Source organism: Pipistrellus hanaki (assembly GCF_964339955.1).
Source record: "Pipistrellus hanaki genome assembly, chromosome: 12".
Taxonomy (NCBI): Eukaryota; Metazoa; Chordata; class Mammalia; order Chiroptera; family Vespertilionidae; genus Pipistrellus; species Pipistrellus hanaki.
The window spans coordinates 44,349,094-44,373,291 of NC_140514.1; the positions used below are offsets into that span (position 1 = coordinate 44,349,094).

At 38.3% G+C, this 24,198-nt stretch overlaps 1 protein-coding gene across 2 annotated transcripts in view; it reads left to right on the forward strand.

The window, feature by feature from the left end:
• The window catches only part of CTNNA2 (catenin alpha 2), a 1,072,635-nt gene that overhangs the window by 186,599 nt on the left and 861,838 nt on the right, over positions 1-24,198 (forward strand). For both annotated transcript variants that reach the window (XM_084900771.1, XM_084900770.1), the window contains exon 3: positions 21,143-21,338. In XM_084900771.1, coding sequence (XP_084756897.1) covers positions 21,143-21,338 — 196 coding nt within the window. The remainder of the gene's footprint in view (positions 1-21,142; positions 21,339-24,198) is intronic.

Consider the following 24,198-nt stretch of genomic DNA (forward strand, 5'->3'; position numbering starts at 1 on the left):
CTGATATTTAGTGTACTGTGGGTACATGGGAGGCTTACAATATACCTATAAAATTTGACACTATTCACAAATTATTTTCAATGAAATTGGTTTATTAATTTTGAAAATTTCAAATTTCCCCTGAGTCAGGTGGTTAACAAGGGTAAAAAATGATCAGTCTCTACTTTGAAATTCTTGCTGCCTTTCTCCACTAGCTGGACATAAAAGGAGAACATATATAATTTAGACTGTGCCTTATAGATGAAGCCCCCAGAATGCATTGTACTTAAAAGGTAGACCTCACCTATACAGAAGACTTGTCTCTTTCTCCTTGGAAATTACTTCTGTTGCTTTCTATATTAATTAAACACACACACACAAACACACACACACACACACACACACACACACACAAACACACAGATAAGATAATGCTTACACATATCATGAGAAGCTATGGTTGATGCACTTAAATGACTATATTAATGCATCACAAAAAGCTTTGTCTGAAATGTCTGATGCCTTCAATGGGAAAGCAGTGAATGAGCAACAAAATTTTAGAGCAACTTTCCCCCTCCATCTATTTTAACACCATTGAAGACCTATGGAAAGAAAGGCCGGACAGACCCAACATCACATCTACATGTGCTTTATAATGAGAAAATAACCTATAAACTAATATGAGATTTAAGAGACAAAATACATATAGTTTATCAACCCATTTGTCCAGAAAAGTATGATTTATATACCACACCATGCTTCCAGTTGGGGTCAGGATCTCAATCATCGAGCTCAGTCTGTGTATTTTTCAGTCTGGTAATTTCTCCATCCTGTGTCCAGACTCCTGCTTTGCATATGAGCTTCTGATCACATGCCATGCATCGCCTTGCCTGCTTCATACATTACTTGTGAGTAAAAATAGTATTATCTAGTCACAAACCCATGTATTTATTTCCTAAATTTATCTGGTGAAACACCTTTTTTTTTTTTTAAATAATAGGTACTAAATAATCTTGTCTGCCAACAACAACAAAAAAATCACCTTTTAATACAATAGTTCTATTGAATATATTCAAATTAGGTACTCAAGTCTCAGAAAATTCTCATTATTACACGAATACGCTATCCCTGCTGTGTATTCTAGCTTTCAAACTCATATGTTTAAACGAGTAGGCAAAGGAATACCAACTTTGTTGAGGAGGAATTATGTATTATAATGGAAAATGTTTTCTCTTTTTATAATAAGGATGTAAATATACTGAAAATGAGACCAAATTTAACTAAATCATGACCCACTGTGAGTCATGCTCTTTGTAAGGCCCGGGGCATATAATAATGACCAACACAAGCATTGGCTCATCACCAATAAGAAGACAGAATATATTTCATGCATTTAATAAGATAACAACAAAAATGGGCAACCACGCCCAGCCACCTTGGCGCAGTGGTTGAGCATTGTCCTATGAACCAGGAGGTCACGGTTCAATTACTGGTCAGGGCATATGCCCTGGATGCGGACTTGATCCCCAGTGTGGGGCATGCAGAAGGCAGCTGATCAATGATTCTCTCTTATCATTGATGTTTCTCTCTCTTCCTTGCTCTCCAAAATGAATAAAAATATATTAAAAAATAAAATGAACAACCAAATGTGTAAATGGGTAGGCTTGGCTCAATTTTATTATCTGAGGTAGAAGCCTTAGTTGGATTAGTTTTGTTAGAGGGCGGGAGTGTGACAATAGGAATCCTTGTGCTATCAAAAATGTGCATGGAGTTAACATAAACAGGGTCTTAACTACCCTGTTTCCCCGAAAATAAGACAGTGTCTTATATTAGTTTTTGCTCCCAAAGATGCACTAGGTCTTATTTTCAGGGGATGTCTTATTTTTCCATGAAGAAGAATACGGTACACATTCATTGTTAAATGAAAATAAAGGAAATTTATTACCTGTATATGGTATGGTAGTACGGTAGTTGTCAACACAAACCAGACAAACTGTGAATCCTACAGTATCAAGAATTTACTCATTTATTCAATGACAATCATGTCATCATCTTCTGGAACATCATCATAACAATCCAATTCCTGAATTTCCTGGTGAATTTCTTGTGATTCCTAGGGGGGCCTTATTTTTGGGAGATGCCTTATATTTCACTCAGAAGGAAACCTATAAGTAGGTCTTATTTTCGGAGGATGTCTTATTTTTCTGGGAAACATGATAGAGTGTTGCCTGAGGATCTGGAGTGGTTAATAGAGGATGGAATTTTTCTAGAATTATCTTGATGAGCTGTATTAGCATAGGGTGGTACCCTCAACTACCACAGTCTTTGATCTCTGAGATTATCTAAACTAACTCCAGCAGTGTCTCCTAACCTTCTCGGATCACACTGTCTGATTCCTTTAGTTCACTGCTTTATATTTGTATTATTTATTAAATTTATTTCTTTAATGTTTTCCTTTCTCACTACTAGATTCTGACACCGCCAGGACAGGGACAATGTTTGTTTTGTTCACCATTGCTCAGTATCCAGAACGGCACATAGACATAGCGGGTGCTCGACAACTGTTTGCTGAGGCTGAAAAATGAGTTGCTAAATTTCAACAACCAGTTTATGGCTGATTGTGATTAAGTCATAGAGATTAATGTTATTTTGGACTGTGATGTATCCCCCCCCCCCCCCCCCCCCCCGCTATGAATTTCAACATTTCTACAACATTGGAACTGCTTTTAATTTTTATTTTGAAGGAGATTATACATTACCATGAAGGTAAGTATGATAAATTTAAAAAGCCATAGAATAAAGAAGACAAATGGGATATTATAACACTTATAAAGGTCTTTCAATATTTTTTTCTTACTTTGGCATTTCTCTAAGGAATGCTTTCTGCTAAGAGGACAAATAGAGTTAGCTTTGTGTCTTTTCCATTCCATTCACATGGTTCTTCACCTCACTTGTTCCTTCAAAAGTCCTATTGGTCTTGTAGATTTTGGATTTAAAAAAAAAATATATTTAGAACAAGGTTCTCTTGAAACCCTGGAGTTTTTTTGCCAGCACTTTCTCCTCTCCTCTCTTGTGAAGATAATCTTTTCAGTTGCATTGTTTATCAAAAGTCATGTCTAAACCTAGATTGCTTTTCCTCCACTGGCATCCGTGTAGCTGCTGATAGTTAAAACAGGGGTGGGTGATACATTGTAAAAAGAGAAAATGAGCTTGGTTAGTATGGCTCAGAGGCTGAGCATCAACCCAAGAACCAACAGGTCCTTGGTTCCATTCCTGGTTAGGGCATGCTGGGTTTTGAGCTCAGTCCCCAGTAGGAGGTGTTCAGGAGACAGCCAGTTAATAATGATGTTCCTCTCTCATCAGTGTTTATATCTCTCTATTCCTCTTCCTCTCTCTCTTTCTCGCTCTTGCTCTCTCTAAAAATCAATAAAAAACAACATAAAAAATAAGAGAAAATGACTGGCAGGAAATTAGGTATAAATATATTTATATACCAGGCTAGAATTTTAATATCTCACTCATTGTGTGAACGATTTATGATCCAAATATTCGTAAATATTGCCTACTAAATGAACTTTCAGTATTAACTGTGTAACTGGGGCAAATTTGCCGGAACACTATGGTGCCACTGAGTAAGAGGCTATGTCTTCATGAGCTACATCTGAATGGACTCTGGGTTCTATGCAGAAGTCTGAGTTTGTTTAAAATAGGAAGTACCTAGACCGGTTAAAAGGGACTGCATTTGAGAACTCTGGGCCTGTCCAATTCCTAGGACAGTTGTAGTAAGAGCAGCAGTATCCCTGAAGCATAATCCCTGCCTTATGGTGTCGTGGAACTGAGTCTTACTGTTAATATGCATGTCCCTCTGTGTCCAAGAGGTGGCTACATGTGCGTTCTAGCATTCCCCACCCCTTACTATATTGGTTCCATTTTCAGAATTTACCTTTTGATTAATTTCCCTAGTACTTTTCTGTTGGTGCTCAAGTCCCTCTCTGGACTGCTTAAAGGGGAATGTGCAGGAGAATTGCAGGCCTGTACTAAAGCGCAGGGGTCTGGGGTTTGAATGCCTGCTGAGCTCCTGGCTCTGTTAACTCTTGGCTCTCTTAGGAAGCCAGAATCCTGCCTCCTGATCCCTCAGTGACTGCCTAGATCTTGCCAAGTATGGGCAGATGGCTCTGACCCATCATGACATCAGCACCAACTGCCTAGCATAGAGTATCAATGACAGACTCTCTCAGCTATCCTCCCAGCCCTGTACGTCTGCTCGATGGTACCTGTGATGATACTCATCACACTGTGTCCCTAGCCAACACAAAGCATCACGGCCCCTAATGGCCTCTGGCAGCCCCGGGCCTCTTTCTCCAGGTGACTTCTCTGGTTCTCTTGCCAACTCTCTTTTCAGCCTACTCTGCGTTCTGTCTTGTGTGCCTACTCATATTGTGACAAGTGACACCTGTTAGGGGGAAAAGGCACAGGCAGGGTGAGCTAGGGACCCGACTTTTGTGTTAGTGTCCAGTGATCTGTGAATCCTGGGAGATGTGCCCCTTTGCTTTCCTGCTTTAGTTGCAGTTTGCAATTACAATACAGGTGCTCCTTTAGAAACCTTTGTGGGAACATGGGGACCATCTGCTGTTCTGTGTGTGTGTCTAGGTGTTAAAGGGATGAAGTAGACTTAGTGTTGTTTCCTGAAGATATTTATATTCAATGCTAGCCCCACTTCAAAGAAATAATGAGTGGGCTATATGATTAGCTTGTCCGTACAACACACCTACCCTGTGGTACCCACTCCCTGGTCATTGTGCTGCTCTGACTCTCTGGCTTTCTCCTGCTTTGTGGCCCAGATTACTGACACATCATAGCTAGAAGGGATCATAGAAAAGCCTTAGTCCTACTCTCTTTCACTGCGTACATTTTACAGAATTTAGGTCCAGAGGGTGAGCTGCATGAGCTTTTGTTGTAATTAGAAGTTGTGATTCTACTTTTATGATGATGTGTGCCTTTCATATTCAGCATGCCATAAAGCTTTCTTTATATGAATTCTATCTGAGTTTATGTCATAAAACAAAACATCTCTATCTACAATGTCAAAATATCTTGCTATTCAAACATAGCATAAAAGATGATCAGGCTAGACTGATGAGTTCAGAGTCAGGTCTGGCTGCGAGCCCTGGCTGTGCTCCTTACTGACGTCTATGTGATTTTAAGCAATATTGCAACTTATGTTACTTCTCTTTGGCATAAGATTAATATCATTATTCAGTATAGTTGGGTAAATGAATTGAGAGAAACCATTGAAAGTACGTAGAGTATAATAAGCTTTTACAGAGCAAGTGCTCTAAGAATATAATTTCCTTTCCTTACTAGAAGAAAGATCGGTTAGTGAATATTCACTTATATTTTTCTAATATTTAATGCTATTAATAAATAAATAGATAACATAAAGCTTGACATTGGATATGGTCTGGGAGTTTCTCCTAGTGTCTCATAACTTATACAGGCATCTAAGGAAATCGAATCATCTAATTACTACAGAAGACTATTTCCTAGTATCTCTTTGTTTTTCACACTCATTACTTTAAAAAAGACGTCAATGCACATATTATGAAACACCTCCACTTACCCCTTAGTGCCTGGGATAGTCTCTCCTATTCTTTTCTGCAAAATCTCTACGGCCCATAGATTTACCATCTATCATTGACAGCTCCCCTTCCCCCTGTGCTGCCTGGGAGATGCTCTATCAGTCCAGGAGGAAGTAGATAATCCTCAGAAGGAGGTCAGTGATGAGAGGCCATTGATGGTGCCAGGAAAATGCATATGAATCCAGCTGCCTGGGTATGTGTCCCTAATGCCAGGTGACCTGTGGGTCTGCAGGTCTCAAAGCCCAGACGTGTAGATTGTGCTTGTTTGGGCTAGGTGCTTAGTTCATTTAAAATTCAGTCAGCAGTTTGCAATTACAATACGCATGCTCCTCGATGGGGCTACATCCTGGATAAACCCATTGGAAGTTAAAAATATCATGGTTAGAAAATACATTTCATACACTGAACCTACTGAACATCAACTCTTATCTAGCATACCTTAAATGTGCTCAGAATGCTTAGAGTAACATACAGTTGGGTAGCAGTTTTTTGAGTTTGATCTCAAGCAGGAGACACAGATGGGCATTTTTTAGACACGAGGGGATGTGAAAACCCAAAACACAATATCCAGAAAAATACTGGCAACACAGTACACTGCAGAGTATGGGTTGTTTACCCTCAGGATTGCATGGCTGACCAGGAACTGCCACCTGCTGCCACTGCCCAGTATCAGGAGAGAGTACTGTACCACATATCACCAGCCCAGGGAGAGATCTAAATTCAAAATGTAAAGTATGGTTTCTACTGAATATCGTGTTCACACCATCATAAAGTGGAGAACTCATAAGTTGAACCATCATAAGTCAGGGATTCTGTGTGTGTGTGTGTGTGTGTGTGTGTGTACTCCCTAGTTTATGCACACACTATTCGGGAACATAGAGACAGTACTTTGAGGAGCTCAAAAATGGACTTGGATTTGTTGTGTTGTTTGGTGATTTAAAATTGGACATTTGGGGTATCTTTAATGTCTACAGGTAGGGGGAAAAGAAGGAAGAGAAATGGAAGAACACATTTTGCCCTTCTCCATCTGACAATTGATAGCCACCAGAGGTTTACACCCATTGGTTTAAGTGATTTAATGCTAATGAGGACAATTTTTCAATTTGAACTCAAGGGAAACTAAACATATTGATTTTTCTTAAGAGTGAGTTAGGCAAGAGAAGATACATCTTATCCTTGCTAAGAAAACTTTGAAAGCAGTAAACATGAAGTGTTTTATGCCCATTATATATGAAGTGCATTTCATTAATCTAGCCCCTCTGTTAATATTGTTTGAATAATATGGGGGGGAAAGTTACAGTGGCAGTTTGGTAAAAAAGAAAAATGTGTAGGATTTCAGATCACACATTATTATGTTTTAAGTTTGTGACTATGGATTAAAAGAATTTTTTGACTATAAAAAGGTGAGTCAGTTTTAAATAATCTAATTAGGCAATCAGCTGTGTTGCTTATCTACATTTACAGAGAGCAAATGGAAAACTGGAAGTTACTACAGGTTGCCTAATTAGTCGAATTAAACACCTGCCTAAGACTTCCTGGCTCAGCAAAGCCCTGGTTTCTCAAAATCACTAGCACCTTGCTAAAAATATATATATTTTTTCAAAATACAAGTTTTTAATTTTAAAAACTCTTGAAATATCTTCCACACTATGTGAAAAAAAATGAGTAGATATGAATTATGCATCTCTAATAACAAAAAATTAGACTTCATAATTAAGCTCACTTAATGGGTACCATGCAGGTGTACTCAGTTTAGATATTCATATGAGCATATTATAAAAAATAAGGTGCAGATCTAAAGATAATTATGAATAATTTCATAAAATACTTGGATCAAACACTGGAGTTGTGTGGTCCCCCAGTAATCTCCCCACAGTTTCAGATAAGCCACCTAATTTCTTATTAAAAATGCAATAAAAGGAGATTTCTGATATTCCTTTGTTAACTTGTATAGATTCTGACTTCATAAAATTCATTGTATAATGATCACCTATGTATTGGGTCTACTTCAGTGAAACAGAGAGTAGACTTCAGCTATTTATATGTAAAAGACAAGTATCACATGATCTCACTCATATAAAGCACAAAATAAAGGGATGAACAAAATAGATGCAGAGGCAGAGAAGCATGGAATGGACTGTAGACTCTCAGAGGGAAGCGGGAGGGGAAGACAGGAAGAGACTAACCAAAGCGCTTGTTTACATACGTGCATAATTCACTGGCACAGACAGTAGGGGGGTGAAGGCCTTGTGGGGAGAGGATTGGTGGGTGAGGGCTAGAAGAAGCTAATGGGGAAAAATGGGGGACATCTGTAATACTTTTGAAAACGAAGATTAAAAAACAAAACAAAACAAAACAAAAAACGCACACACAAAAAACTTACCATCCTGAGCCATGAGTCAAGAACTTTATTAGCATATAAATGTAAGAGTTTTTAGTAGCTTAGGAATACTTTTTAATTGAAGGCTGATAAAAAGGAGTCCCAAAGAGATTCACTGACCTCAATATTACACAGCTAACAATGGCTTGTGTGAGGCTCAAGTTGAAATATTCAGACCTCGTGTCCAGGACTCTTTCCACTCAGGGTTGTGTGTTTATTGCTATTTTGGGAGCATCTCCTTTGTTACAGAGCTAAGGGCCTTAAATACACTGTCATATTCAAAACACACAACATCGCTATGAGGTGCATATAATGACCCGAGTTTTTCCAAATAGGAAACTTAATCTAACATTTGGTCATTTCTTGCCTAGATAGGAAATGACAGGCTCCAAAGCTTGTATTCTTACCCTACCTGACACTGCCACCTTTCTCTGGCATTTCCCTCTGCAATATTGCTCCAGGAGGAAGCCTCTAGACCCCATTCTGCAATTTCATAAATGCTAACCCAGTGTGTAAGGAGAAATGATATCCTGGATAAGAAAATGAGCTGCTTTCTTTTCTGTGAATTTTCCAAAGAAAGGTTCACAAGAAGAATCTTGACAAGATAATTACAACCTGCTCATTTCCCCCCTTTATTTCCTTAACTGTTCCTAGAACCTTGAAGCCTTTGAAAGCGATGCTTAAGGAATGCAGCTACACTGTAAGGCAGTGCATTGGAGCAGAAAGTGGCATTTTATCCAGAGAGAGATGACCCCACAGTACAATATCAACGTGATATTTTTCCACAATGTTGGCATTTTAGCAGCAGGTTGTAGTTCAATGGGAGAATAATAATGGTCACTTGCATATCAAAACCAGAAAATGTCAGTAGATGAAGTGATTATTTCATTGAAAAACAGGGGTATGTTTTAAACGGGGTTATGTCATGCATGCTGTAATAAAATTGTGTGAACACATCCATTTTGTAGGTATGGAATAGTTTCTTTAGATTTTAGAAATTTGTATTTATATAAAACTAGTAGCCCTGTATAGGAATCCTTGCACCATTAGATCACTGCTGCCCTCCTGTAGCTCTCTGCCCACTGTCCTGCCCTCCTATAGCTCCCCCACCCCCTCCTCATAGCTTGCTGCCTTGCCCCCTCCTGTAGTTCTCTGCCTGTGAGTTCCTTGCTACCCTACTCCCTCCTGTAGCTCTCCTCTGGCTGCTTGTAGACAGTCACTTACTGCTGTCCTCCTGTAGCTCTATGCCTGTTGCCCCACCCTCCTGTATATCCCTTAGCCCCTCCCTACACCCCTTCTCTCATAGCTCCCCTCCTCCTGCTGATATGTGACCTGGTCATTATGCAGTTGGTCTTACTTCAAAACATAATGACTATTTGCATTTATATCTTTATTATATAGGATGAGGCCACTATGTGTTGAATAGCATCTTAAGGAAATAAAAGAGCATTTATCAGGCAAATTAAAACTTGAATGATCCTTTTGCAGTAGGCATAGAGACCCTTGGCAGGCAAATTCCTCCATGCTTCAATATCCTTCTCTGAGCAATAGGGGCAAGCCTTTCATTTCCTCTTTCTAACACACATGTACCAAGTGTGTAACCAGAACATGCTGGGCATATTTAGAGAGCACTTGTCGTTTAGTATTTGATTAAGGACAGAACAAGGGGGCAATCCTCATCATGGTTTGTTTCCATTCTAGAGTAGAAACTAATCAACAACAGAAAAGATGATCCCTTTGGTAGGATTACTTTGCTTTTAGTTTTTGGTAGAAATGGTTTTTAAATAAGCTAGTGAAGACAGTTTTTTCCTAGACTCAGTAGGTACGGGGTTAGAAGTTATCTCCCTGTGGCTTGCAAGTGTTATTTTCTTGTTGTGAGACTGCTGGTTCTGTTTCCAGAAGTGTTAATGGCTTCTACATTTATTTTTTATTTTAATATTAATTTCAATTATTATATTTACCACAAATTTAAATGTCCTCATCAGTACTTCCTCAAGATGGCTTGAAATTTACTTTCAGATATATCATAGTTACCAAGATCTGGGGAATTTGACACAGTATTTTAAAAATATGTCATATAGCCAAATCATAAAAGTCAGGTAACATGGTGGGAATTCTAGCCTATATTTTCTAGTGTGTGTGTGTGTGTGTGTGTGTGTGTGTGTGCATGCACAGACATGCCCACAAAGAAGGGTGATAGAAATTGTGTGGGCATACCTATCTTTGAAACAATGAATGATTCATTTTTATGTCATAAAATGAGGTTTATATCTCTAACTTTCTGCTGGAGAAATGTCTTTAAATACATTTAAGCTGTTAGGTAAGAGTAAAAAGAATGAATTCCACATGTTCTTAATAGCCTGATCCTTTGATTCTCCTCTGTTTTTTGTTTGTTTGTTTGTTTGTTTGTTTTGTTTTGTTTTTGCTTTGTTGTTTTGATTTTGTCAACTCAAGATCAACATAATTTAAGCTATAATTCCTTGGTCTGTGTTAAGTTTTTTTGAAATTTAAATTTAATTTAATTTTTTTGTAGGTTACTGGGAGATTTTTGTTTGGGCTTCTGTTACTTTTGAAAGTTGCTTCTACTTAATATATTCAATAGTAACAAATATTAACTTCAGTAAGTGAAATAATAGAGCTTAATAAAATCACTTGTATGGCAACGATGATTTCATTGATGCTCTTAGAGTTGCTTATTAGAAGTGTTCTTGGGAGCCCTTTATCTCTTGTCTTCTCCAATGGTTAGTCTGTTTCTGAATAACTTTTTCTGATTCCTCAAACCGATTAATGTGTTTTGTGGTGTCCAGTACTCAGGTGATTGATATTCTCAAAAACATCTATATTCAGTTTTCAGTGACAATAGAGCCTGTATTAGTTTATGTCTCAACTCCAGACCTGTTTGTGCTGGACTGTGTGCGTATATTCATTTATATGTTGGATTTTATTTACCATTTTGGTAAAAAGAAAAGGGGAAAATGATGCTTGTGCCACTTTCTACGTGTATGTTTTATTTTTCTAAATAGGAATACATACACTATATTAATATATATGTACATTTATAAATATAAATATATATAAACATATATACATTGTGGGGATAAGGCGGCACTTGTGCATTGTTGCTGGGAATGTAAATTGATGTAGACAATAGGAAAATAGTATGGAGGATCTTTAAAAAACAAACAAACAAAAAAAACGACCACTGGGTATTTATGCAAAGAAATGAAAACATTAATTCAAAAAAATGTCTGCACCCCCAGCTTATTTCAGCAGCATTATTTCTAAGAGACAAGACATGGAAAAAGGTTAAGTATTCATGGATAAATGAAGAAGTGGGAATATATGTATATATTCTTCCATTATAGTTGTGAGATTATATATGTATATTTATTCAACCATAAAAATGATGGAAATCTTGCTGTTTGAGACAACATGTTTGGACTTGAGGACATTATGCTAAGTGAAATAAGTCATACAGAGAAAGATAAATACCATATCATCTTACTTAGATGTGTAATCTTTTTGAGAAATGAATTCGTGAATATGGACAACAGTTCAGTGGTTGCCAGAGGTGGGGAATGGTGGTGGTCAAACTGTACAGACTTTCAGTTACAAATTAAATGTTATGCAGATGTAATGTACTTGCTGACTATTGTTAATAATACAATATTGTTTATTTGATAGTTGCTTAGAGTAAATCTTAAAAGCTCTAATTAAAAGAAATAATGTGTAACTATATAATGATTGACTTGACTTTATGATGATCATTTTGCAATATATATTAGTACATATATCAAATAATTATGTTGTCTATCTGAAACAAATATGATGTTGTATGTCATGTGTTCATATAAATATATAACAAGCAGCGGCTGGAGTCAGCATGCCCCAAGCCTATCAGTAAAAGGACAAAAACCCAGCACTGCAACCAGCCTGCCTTGCTTCACAGCTGTGCCTTACCTGGGCACTTCCAAGCCCAATACAATCTGAAGATCTCTCTGTAGCTCCCGTCAGATGGCCCCAGGCAGTGGCTAACTTTGTACCTCCTGGTAAAGGCCCCAGAGCCAAAGCCCCCAGTGGACAGCTTCAGATCATATCCAATTACAACTATACCCATCCGCAAGTGACACACCCAAGGAGCAGACTCAGTGAGCACCAAAGCCCCAGTGAAATCTCCTGCACAGCAGCTCTTCCACTGTAGTTGTAGCTGGTCCTCATAGCCAGTTGGCCTGAAAGTCAACTTCTTCCAGTGATGTCAACAGCAATCAAGACTCAACTACAACAGGATAGTGTACACAGCCAACACGGGTGCACCTAGAGTACCCAGCTCAGGTGACTGGGGAGGCTGAGCCACTGGGCCCTTTAGGACACCTAGTACACTACCAATTCTGGGAGACATAGTGGCTCTATCCAATACATAGAAACGAACACAGGGAAGCATTCAAAATGTGGAGACAAAGAAACATATTGCAAATGAAATAAAAGAAATCTCCAGAAAAAGGACTAAAAAAAATGGAAGCAAGTAAATTATCAGATTCTGAGTTCTAAACAATGATTATAAGGATGTTCAAGGAACTTAATGAGAATTTCAAGGAGCTTAGTGAGAATATCAAAGACATAAAAAAGGACCAATCAGAAATAAAAGATACACTCACTGAAATGAAGAATAATTTACAGGGAATCAACAGTGAAGTAGAAGTTGCTGAGAATAAAATCAGAGACTTGGAATATGCGGAAACAAAAAATGCCCAATCAGAATTGCAAAAAGAAAAAAGAAAACAATAATAAAAACATAAAGACAGTGTAAGGAGACTCTGGGACAACTTCAAAGTAGCAGCATTTGTATCATGGGGGCACTGGAAAGAGAAGAGAGGGAGCAAGAAGTTGAAAATGTATTTGAAATATAATGACAGAGCCCAGCTAGTATTGCTCAGTGATTGAGCATCAACCAGGAGGTTACAATTCAATTTCCAGTCAGGGCACATTCCCAGGTTGCAGCCTCCATCCCCAGTGTGGGGCATGCATGAGGCAACCAATTAATGATTCTTTCTCATCTTTGATGTTTCTATCTCTCTCTCTATCTCCTTTAAGCTCTGAAATAAATAAAAATATATTTTAAAATAAAATAAAATAAAATAAAATAATGACAGAATATGTTCCTTATCTGGTGAAAGAAATAGACAAAGAAGTCCAGGAAGCACAGATTGTCCCAAATAAGATGAACCTAAGAGGTCCATAGGAAGACACAACATAATTAAAATATCAAAGCTTAAAGACAAAGAGAGAATCTTAAAAGCAGCAAGAGAACAGCAGTTAGTTACTACAAGGGAGCTCCCATATGAATGTCAGCTGATTTCTCAACAGAAACTTTGCAAGCAAGAAGGGAGGGGCAAAAAATAATCAAAGTGATGGAAAGCAAGGATCTACAACCAAGATTACTCTACCCAGCAAAGGTATCATTTAGAATTGAAGGTCAAATAAAGACCTTCCCAGAAAAGAAAAAAAAAACTAAAGAAGTTTATCACCACCAAAGCAGTATTACATGAAATGTTAAAGGGTCTTCTTTGAGAAGAAGAAAAAGGAGGAAGAAGTTTAGGCAGAGGAGGAAGGGGAGGAGGAGGAGGAGAAATAAAAAAAATATATATGAATAATAAAATGGCAATAACTACATTAATAATTGAATCTAAAAATCAAAATAAATGAACAAGGAATCTAAAGAACAAGATAAACTGATGAATAAAGTAGAACCACAGGCACGGAAACACGATAAATCTCAGAGGCAAGTGAGGATGGGGGACTGGAAGAGATTAGCCAAAGAACTTACATGCATGCATGCATTACCCATGGACACAGACAATAGGGTGGCGAAAGCCTTTGGTTGGGCAGGATCCAGGTGGAGGGGGGAAATGGGCAGAGAAAGATGGGGCATCTGTAATACTCTCAACAATACAGATTTAAGAAAAGAGTAGGAGGAGAATCAGCTTTTCACTCTTTTGTAGTTTACTATGCTTGTATCCTTACCATCTTCAAGCTTTAGTTTCTCTGTAGAAGTCTTTTCAGGTTTCTGTTCAATTTTGTGAGTGTGTGTGTGTGTGTGTGTGTGTGTGTGCGCGCGCGCATGTGTGCGCGCACGCGTGCTAATCCTTAAGTCTATGTAACCAGCTGTACATTAAAAGTGTAGATCACTCACTCTCAGTTCCTTAGATTTGTGCCCTGCTTTCCTTCAAGATACCCCATTTCTCATATGTATATCCACTCCATCTGATGTAGGGATGGGGTGGTAATGCCAGTGTAAGTAAACCTGTATATAAAACATTAGTCTGGCTTAATATGTTTTTTTCATATTTTTAGGCAAAAACCAATATAGAGTCTTGGTATGTTTCCTGCAGCTCACTGGCTGTCCATTATTTCCTGTGGAGTGTGCTTACTCTGCCAAATCCACTGACTGTAAAAAAGGGACACGTCATAGCAGGTGCCCTGGTAAAAGACTAAAGTAAAGGACTTGATGATATGGGGAGGAATGCAAGTTTTGGCCAACTGAGTCCTTCAGTTACCATAATGTTGTTTCAAATATATTTTTATTGTGGTTCCAAATTTGTCGGAACAGTTTAGTTTTATTTGTTTCATTTCATTTTAACACTAGTAAATACAGAAGAGTGAATCATGAACATAGTTTAGTCATTCTTTAATTTTCAGGGACATTTAAAACAGCATGAGATATCCTCAGATGGGCGCCGATGGTTAAAATATTTAGGATTTTATAAAACAGAAACACCTTCTTATCACTTAAAACCCCTGATTCAAAGCAATTGCTCTTCTAGAGAATGTCTGGCATTTCTCCAGTGTTTTAATTTTGAGTTTGATTTTTCATTAGTGGGTGTGTGGACATTGAAACTTGTGTAGATTCTAGCCCTGGCAGGTATGACTCAGCTGGTTGAGTGAGGTCCCAGGCACCACTAGGTTGATTCTGGTTAGGGTACGTGCCTGACTTGCTGGGGGCATGCAGAAGGCAGCCAACCCATATCTCTCTCTCTCTCTCTCTCTCTCTCTCTCTCTCTCTCTCTCTCTCTCTCTCTCTCTCCTTTCCTCTTTTTCTCTAAAGTCATTAAAAAAGTTATGTAGATTCGAGGAAAACCTAGCTTGTCAGTAGGTACTTTAAACAACTTTGTTTCTTGCTATCATTAGACTTATCATGTTTTATCAACTCAAAGGTTTCATAAGTTATAAGAAATATATTTTAAGTACCTCTAATAAAAATGTAAAGTACCATCCTATATATCTTTAAAAAAAAGATTGTAGGGTTCAGCCTTGTTTTGGACATGCGAGGGAAAAGGTACATCTTAAGGTCAACAGAATACAACACATCCCTGTGTCTCTGTGTCTTTCAGCAAATATTCAAGAAGACTTTCAAAGATTTATAAAATACTATAAGGTTAACGGACCTTAAAGGAAATTGATTTTTAAAAAAGCAAAATAAATGTAAGTACTGAAAAGGAGTCAAGGCTGGGACTAATGCAGTAATAATTATTACTGAACCATATGTCTTAGAGCAGGGACCACACATTTGGGTTTAACTTTTTGAAGTCAGTGTAAAAAAAAAAACATTAATTTATTACTCAATTCAATGTCCATAAAATAAAATCATTTTCTAAGGAGAATCCTCAATAGTCTTATGTGTGATTTATGAAAATACACATAAATTCTCTATATTATGTGAAACATGACATCTTATCAATAACCTTAGAATGTACACAGTGAGCTTCCTAAAATTCTGAGTGATAATATCCCTCCATTGAGGTACTTGTTAGAATGTAAGGGAGGGGGGAGGCTGGACTGGATGAAAGAAGGTGAAGGGATTAACCAAAGCACATGTACATAACCCAGACACAGACAACAATGTGGTGATGGCCAGAGGGAAGGGGGGCCTGGTGGAGGCGGGAAAAGGGGGGGATAGGAACATCTGCAATAGTGCCAAAAATGAAAATAAAGTTAAAAAAATAAACTCAAGATACTCTGGGTGGGGAAATAATACGCAAAATGCTTCCACCAGGTGTAATAGTATTTCTCTTTGCTAATATGCTTTAATTTAGTGTGGTTGATATTTTATAATAAGTGAGGAGAGAAGTGAACTGAACTCCCTTCAATCAAGCTAAATGCTGTTTCTCTCAGACTAGTGTTTGGATGGTGGTGAATCTATACTGTATCCTTTGGAGGTTGAGAAGTGGACTCCTCTGTGCTGCTACTGGCATATGAAACAGCACGCCTTCATAGCGAGTGGAGAACGTGTTAGTTTAACATCCTCTAAGGGAAATTGAGTTTCTTCCGAAGAACATGTGCCTAAAGACAGGGACGCCCTCTTTCATCTTGGCTCACAGACAGTACTGAGGTACTTCCTAGGATATAAGTTTGAATGACTTCTCATTTACAAGATGAGCGGATGATCCAATGCGCTACTGACCTGCACTATAAATCACATCCACAGAAAGTTTAGCCTGGAAAAGAATTATAATATATGTATAACTAGCTACTTATTTTGACCATAAAAATACTTCAACACCTAATCATAGAATATATATTTTGGGGTTATTTTCTGACTTATACTTGCTAGTATTGTATTCTCTAAGATAAATGATTTGGGAAATGTATACCAAAGCAACTGATTGAGAAGTCTTGCCTTGTAGTCTTATTTAAGAGTTAAAGAGTTAAAGTATGTCTACAAAAAATAATAACATAAACGCAGTACATTGTGTATGCTTTATTTATAGCAATAGTTAACCAGGTGAAATTCTGATCTCTTTTAGATTCTTCAATTTCTCCTGGAAAAAATAACTTGCTTTTGATATTTTTTTTTAAATATTCACCTCACTAAGCTCTTGGTTTTTTTAGGCTACACAGTAATCAAAGCCCTATCTAATGTTAGTTGAGTAATTATGACAAATGAAATACTTCAGAATGATGCCAACAATAGAATTCACAGACTTATTACTCTCATCTGTTAAGTGCATGTATCGAGCAAAATGATGCCCAGTTTGTTTTTGTTTTCAGTTCTTGGATTTCTTTGATTGATTTTCTGGAAATCAAGTAATTGCGTGGTGTGCAGCATTCTCATCTGTATGCTTTCACTTTTCTAAATTCCTTGTGATTTCTTAATAGTGCAGATGGTCTTCCAATCAAGAGTCAGATGATCAATTCACCAACAAGTTCTTTTTGAGGACTCATGATAGGTCATGGCAACTAAAATAAGAGGAAGAATTTATTGGTTAGATGTAATTCCTCTGCCTCTTTCTTTTGCTTTAACTGAACTGCTGTTTCTGAAAGTATAGTCTATTATATTAAACAGCAGTTCAGTTAAAGTTTTGTTCCACCAGAATTTATGTGTGATTCCACAAAATCGTGTATGATTTCGTGTGATGAGTACAAAGTGGCCTACTCCAGTCCTACCTGAGCAGAAGTACTGTAAGATGTGGAAATTAGGCATGGTAAAATCTCATGATCATTGTCCTAGAATTCAGAGCTTCTCAAATTTTAATGTGCATACAAATTATCTAGGAATCTTGTTTAAAATGCAGGTTCTTTTTTAGTAGGTCTAGAGTGGGGCCTGAGAGTTTATATTTCTAGCAAGCCCCAGGTGACAACGATGCCTCCAGATCTCACTTTCAATTGACTGCTATATGGGTGAGTTTTAGACAAATGATATACCACAGCTGGCTCTGGGCAGATGTGACAGAGCTGCCAAGACAAAGTTCCCTGTTGCCCTCACTACTGTTTATTGTTTTTGGAAGAATACAGTGTTCTATGTCTATTGATGTCCTGAAAGCAGAGCACTGATCAAGTAGAAGAGTCAAGGTCAGATACATTTTCTTATAATAACACACATTGCAAGGAAAAGAAAAAAAAATGAAATTCTATCAGGCACGGTCTTACTACTGTTGTGCTGAAATGACATTAACTGATGAGCAGTCTATACCAGCCTGTGTCTTACCGTTTATATTCAGTTCACACCATCCACATAGGAAAACAAGGTGCTTATCCTCTGGCTGTTGCTGAAGCCTTTCATTGGCCAGAGTTCATAGGGGCCATCTATGAGCCTCTGGTCCTAGGTCCCTTGACTACTTACACTCTTATCTCTGAGCTCTATGACTTCTCTCTCTTTTTTTTTTAAATTTTTTTTTTATGAGAGGCATACACAGTGAGGAACTATTTGAGGTGGAGCTAGAGAAAAGTCAAGTGTCCTTCTAAGCTGAGGTTGAGGAGCCTACAGAGAGGGAGTTTTTCAAGATTAAAAGATAAGTTGGCATAGACCATAAAAGACCGGTGTGGAGGATGTGATCACAAGAGTACTTAAAGGGGTAGTGGTATCAGAATGCATTTCCTGGCATAGGAGGGAGCAAGATACAAATAGGTACAGAGAAAAGTAAGTTTGATGGTAGATAATGTCCTTTAGTAAATACAAGAGTTTGGGGAAGGAACAGTTTATTCTAAGAGAATTAGCTAAGAAATATTTCTAGGGCGAAGGCTAATTGAGTCAATGGCATTCAATGTGGCAGATTGGTATGATAAGATAAAACTAATTTGATATCGGCAACTTATTAAGCTCCTTAGTGAGATATAACTTTAAGAGAGCTCTGCTACAGGAGATGTGGGGGTGAAACCAAAATTCATGAGAAATGAATCGAAGGAGAAAATGGACTTCAACATATGCTTCTCTTTAAAAAAAATTGGCAGCGACTAATAAAATCTAGTCTCCTTAGCTTGGATACTGCCAAATCCTATATATACACTATGGTCTTGTGTGGGTTTTTCCCCAGAGAATTTAAAAGTTTTGTCCCACCACATCTTTCTAACCTTACTTCCCATAGCTTTCATATACAGCCTTCTCAAGTAGGACTGGTCTCCTTAATGGCTTGGAAAATGTCATGTCCATTTCAACATGTTGATATTCATGATTCTACTCATTGTCTCTTTTGCTGGGTACCTGTGTTAGAGTAAACCCTCACTGCTGAGAATAGTCTTGAACTCCAGAATAGTCACTTTTCTACAGACTGCCTTTCTTTCGATGGTTGCCTCTTTATGGGTAGGACTGAAAGGTCTATAAATGTAACTCCCTGATTGCATATGCATTTTACAGCTCACTCCCATTATCTGACACTCTTATTCTCAGTGACCTTACAGTTCTTTGTGTGTGTGTATTTGTACTTAAATGTCCTTATAGAGTCCTTCAATTCACTGCATCTAATTAGCAATCAAAAGAAAGCTGACTATGAAGACACCAGACTCTCTATCAACCACTTCTTAATGATTGGTTCTACCTGTATTTATCATCTTAGTGCACATTTATTCACTATGTTTCTTCCTCTGGTGTGATCTCATGCCCCATAAATTGGACATTAATTGTGACTTTGACTAATAATCTCTTGGCTTGCTCTTGGATTTGGAGTAACCACAGAAACTACACCATTTAGAACTTTTCTATGCACTAGCTTTCTTGATAACCTCCAATAAAATCTGTCTGATGAGCAGGACAAATGCCAAGGAAAATAAACTACAGCGTCCACATGCTTATAAAGTTGATAAATAAATGCAGGAGGAATGATGACTAGCAACTATTGCTGAATACAATGAGGAACCATTGCATTCACTTTCCTTGCAAACTTCTCAGTGGGAGAAAATAAAGGTTTGTAATTCTATAGGAGATAAGTTGTTTAAAAGATATTAAAAGCTTTGTTAGTGAAGTATAGTAGCAATCATACTTGGGTAAAAACTGCTGTTTGAATTTTAACCCTGCCATTCTGGCTTTGGCACTTGCTTACTTGCTTAAACAATAGGGCACTTGACTCAGCTTCCAGATTGAGACCTGGATGCTATGGCAATTTTCCTGTGCCTGTGGACCAGAACTACAGGACTCAGTAGCTCCAGGAGTAGAAACTGTAGATAACCTTTAGAGATTAATAACTCTGCTTGATTCTACTCCTATAAAAATTGCTTTTGCAAGATAGGGCCACATTCCAACGTCCAGCAGGATGTGGCTGGGAATACCCTGTGGGCTGTTTCCAGCCTTTAGAATTTAGAATTTAGAACAAAGGAACATTTTTGTGGTTTAGACCTTTAAAGGACTGCCTCCACCTGGAACGGAGCGGTCGTGAGGTGGACTCCACTTGTGTGTGGTGCTCTTGCGGCCATCCTGGCCAGTTCAGTAAATCCTCGCCTGCTTTTTAAATCTATTAGCAGCCTCCGGTGGTCTTATTTTGACTCCACAACAGTTAGCAAATTAAATAGCTCTACCTATAGTACTGAAAGAAGTTTGGCAGTTGAGATATGTTTCCAAATTATGACACTTAGAAGAGGAGTGGTAATGCAAATCTGATTTCAATTCTGACAATTTTAGCTTGTTAACCAACTTTTGAGACGGAATCATTCAATTCCCTCAGATTAAATTTACCATTTTGTCTTTAAAAGATGAGATCAGAAAGAGAAATAATCTTCAGACAGATCTCAGAGGGGAGGGAGAGGGGAGGAACTGGAAGAGATTAGCCAAAGAACATACATGATTACATGCATAGTCCATGGACAGAGAAACAACAGAGCGGTGAGTGCTTGGGGGTGGGGGAGGGTGGGGTGGAAGGGGCAAAGAAGAATCTGGGGACATCTTTAATACTATAAACAATAAAAAAAGTAAAAGAGATGATCTTCAGAAGTTCTTGCTAGGTGACACATAAGTACTGGTGTTGATGGCCCAGTGTTTATTATGCACCTCTGCCCTGCCTTTCGGCCCACGCCTGGGTATTGGTTCCCCCAAGTCAGTGATCAGAGGCAATTCCATGATTTGTTTTATTTTCTTTCCTCCCTGAAGGAACGCGATATTTGTCAATCTGTGAAAGCACAACCTCCAGGGGACTGGAAACTTTGAGAACTCTGAGCTACTGGCAAGACTCTTCCTATTTAACTCACATAGTTTCATTTTTCTGCTTGAAATAAAGGACTGTTTATTTATGTGCTAATCCATATAATTCCACATTGTCCTTCAGTTGAATTTATGGGATATGCATTCACACTCTAATCATCAGAGGATGTTTTAAAGTGACAAGGCAGTGTTATTTCTAACGGTTTTGCAGAGTTCTCTTACAGCTTTCCTTTTGTATTTAAGGTGACGACCCTTGTTAACACCAGCAACAAAGGCCCATCAGGGAAGAAGAAAGGGCGGTCAAAGAAAGCCCATGTTCTGGCTGCATCTGTAGAGCAAGCCACTCAGAACTTCCTGGAGAAGGGGGAGCAGATCGCTAAGGAGAGTCAGGACCTCAAAGAAGAATTGATCGCTGCTGTGGAAGATGTGCGCAAGCAAGGTAGGCAGGCTAATCCTGTACAAGAAGGGTATGCATGAATGTGTAAACCAGGGAGTGTTCTCTAGAATCAATGCATATTTGCTCAAAAGAGTCATCTTATCTATCCCCTCTGTATCTGCACTTGTCTTTTTAAATATTTGGTAGAGTTAGGTCCATAGACAAATAGAGGTGTTTTTTTGCCGTGACAGAACAGCACAGGCGCACTCCAAAGCTGCCTTGGGTTTAAAGTCTTTGGTTGTTTTCTCTCAATAGATGAAAATAAACTCTGTGTTAGCTCAGTCTTTTTTTAAAAAAAATATTTTATTGATTTCAGAGAGGAAAGGGAGAAAGGGAGAGAGAGATATAGACACCTCAACGATGAGAGAGAATCACTGATCGGCCGCCTCCTGCACTTCTCACACCAGGGACCAAGCCACATTAGGGCATGTGTCCAGACCAGGCATTGAACCTTGACCTCCTGGTTCATTTCTCAACTGAGCCAAGCCTCTGGGCTCAGCTCAGTCTTTAAGGAAAAAAAAGATGAGCAGGCCTCATGTTGATAAGAGTCAACAAATGCCAGGATTATAAGGATGAAGTGAGGAAAGGAATAAAGTCCTATAATATATTATTGTTGTTTGTATTATTCTAAAGTTGCTATTTCAGGTCACAGCTTTCCTCAAAAAGTAGCTAGTTGGTTATTGATGGATTCATCAATTATATATTATAGTAGCTAAGTAGTTAGCTAAAATACTATCTATTCACCATGTTAAAAAGTTTTTAGGCCAAAACCGGTTTGGCTCAGGGGATGGAGCATCAACCTGTGGACTGAAAGGTCCCGGGTTCGATTCCGGTCAAGGGCATGTATCTTGGTTGTGGGCACATCCCCAGTAGGGTGTGTGCAGGAGGCAGCTGATCGATGATTCTCTCTCATCGATGTTTCTAACTCTCTATCCCTCTCTCTTCCTCTCTGTAAAAAAATCAATAAAATATATTTTTTTAAAAGTTTTTAGGTGTTATAAGATACACAAAATAAACTGTATGGCTTACCTGTTTTTAAGTGTACACTTCAGTAGTATAAATTATAGTCTCACTGTTGAGTAACTGATCCCCAGAATGCTTTCATTTTGCAGCACTGAAACTCTAACCCTATTAAGCAAAACTCTCCCTTGTCCTCTCCCCCTATCTCCAGCAACCACTGGTCCCTAGGCTACTTTCTCAAAGCATTTATCTACTTGGCATCTTTAGTTGACAATTCTAAGGCATCATGAAATCAACAGAAATTGTCTCCCTAGCCTGGCCTCCCTCCTGCATTGTTTACCTCGTGAATGCCAGACACATGTATCCAGTGGCACATTTCAGAAATCTTAGTGTTATACTTGTTATTTCTCTCTCTTTCCAAATGCAATCTATTAGAAAGTCTCATAGGTTTCAACTACTAACTATTTCTTAAATGAATCAATTCCTGTTTTAGTTAATCAAAGGACTACATTTCAGCTGCCTCAGGGCCTTTATACATGCTGTTGCCTTTCACACAGTTGAAGATGACTGATTCTGCATATCCCAGCTCAAAGTACACCTTCCCAGGGAAGCTTTTCTGGCATGGCTCTTTCCATGGTCAGTTTCCACAGGATAGTTTAATAATTGTTGGCTAACTTGACTGATAACTTTCTTCTTTGCCAAAGTGTAGATTAATAAAGATAGAGACCATACCATGTGTCTTTTACTGGTCAACTGTTTGCAATACCTAATAATCACAAAACTTCAATAAATATTTGTTGAATGAGTGAAGGTATAGTTGAATGGAAGTTATTTTTCCTTTCTCCTTATAAACCTAACAATTTTAAAATTCAGAGCTGGATATTTTGTCCCTCGAAATACTAGCCCTCCTTCCCACACCAGCAATGACCTTCTCCTAATTCCCCCTAAAAGTTAATTTCATTTATATTACACGAATGTAAATATTACTTTAATTTTAAATCTTAAAATTTGCAAGTTTTGCCCAGTGAGGATGGAGTATATCTGTGCATATTGTTTCAGCAATATGTAACATTACAAGTTTTCAAGTGTTGTTCAAAACGGGTATTCCTTCTGAATTACAGTTGGACGCATCTGTTTGTTTTAATGAATCTGTGCCTGCATAATGTTTTCCCTTTCTTTTTTTTTTTTGGGGGGGGGGGTTAGAGTGTGTGTGTACTGACATAATAAATTGCACACATTTGAAGTGTATACTTTGATAAGTTTGACACATTTGTACACAGTGAAACCATCCCACATTCAAGAGAGTGGATGTTCACCTTTGTTGGCATGGCTCAGTGATCAGAGCTTCACACTGCTCACCAGAAGGTCACAGGTTAGGTTCCAGTCAAGGGCATGTACCTGGGTTGCAGGTACATTCCCTGGCCCCTGGCGGAACATATGCCAGAGCATGTGCAAGAGACAACCAATCTATTTGTCTCTTCTTCTCTCTCTCCCTCTCTCTCTCTCTCTCTCTCTCTCTCTCTCTCTCTCTCTCTCTCTCTCTCTCTCTCTCCCTCCCCTCCCTGCCATTCCTTCTAAAAATCAATGGAAAAAAATTTTATTCAGTAATCAACCTGTACTCCATATGGCAATAGCGCTCCTCCATATTAATGAGTAGTTTGTGCCCTCCCAGTCAAGATGATGGAGAGCTGAATCAACATCAACTAGTCTCCCAGAAGGGGATTGCATAGCTCAGTGTGTCTCAGAGTTGATAGTAGTTATAAGTGATTCTAGAAACCTATTGATATGATTGGATAGTTATGCAGCCAGTGAACCATACATAGGAAAGCTTCTAAATAGGAAAGCAAAGGGAATTATTCCAGCCAGGTCTTAATGTCAAAATGCTGGGCCAAGGAAAGCTTGT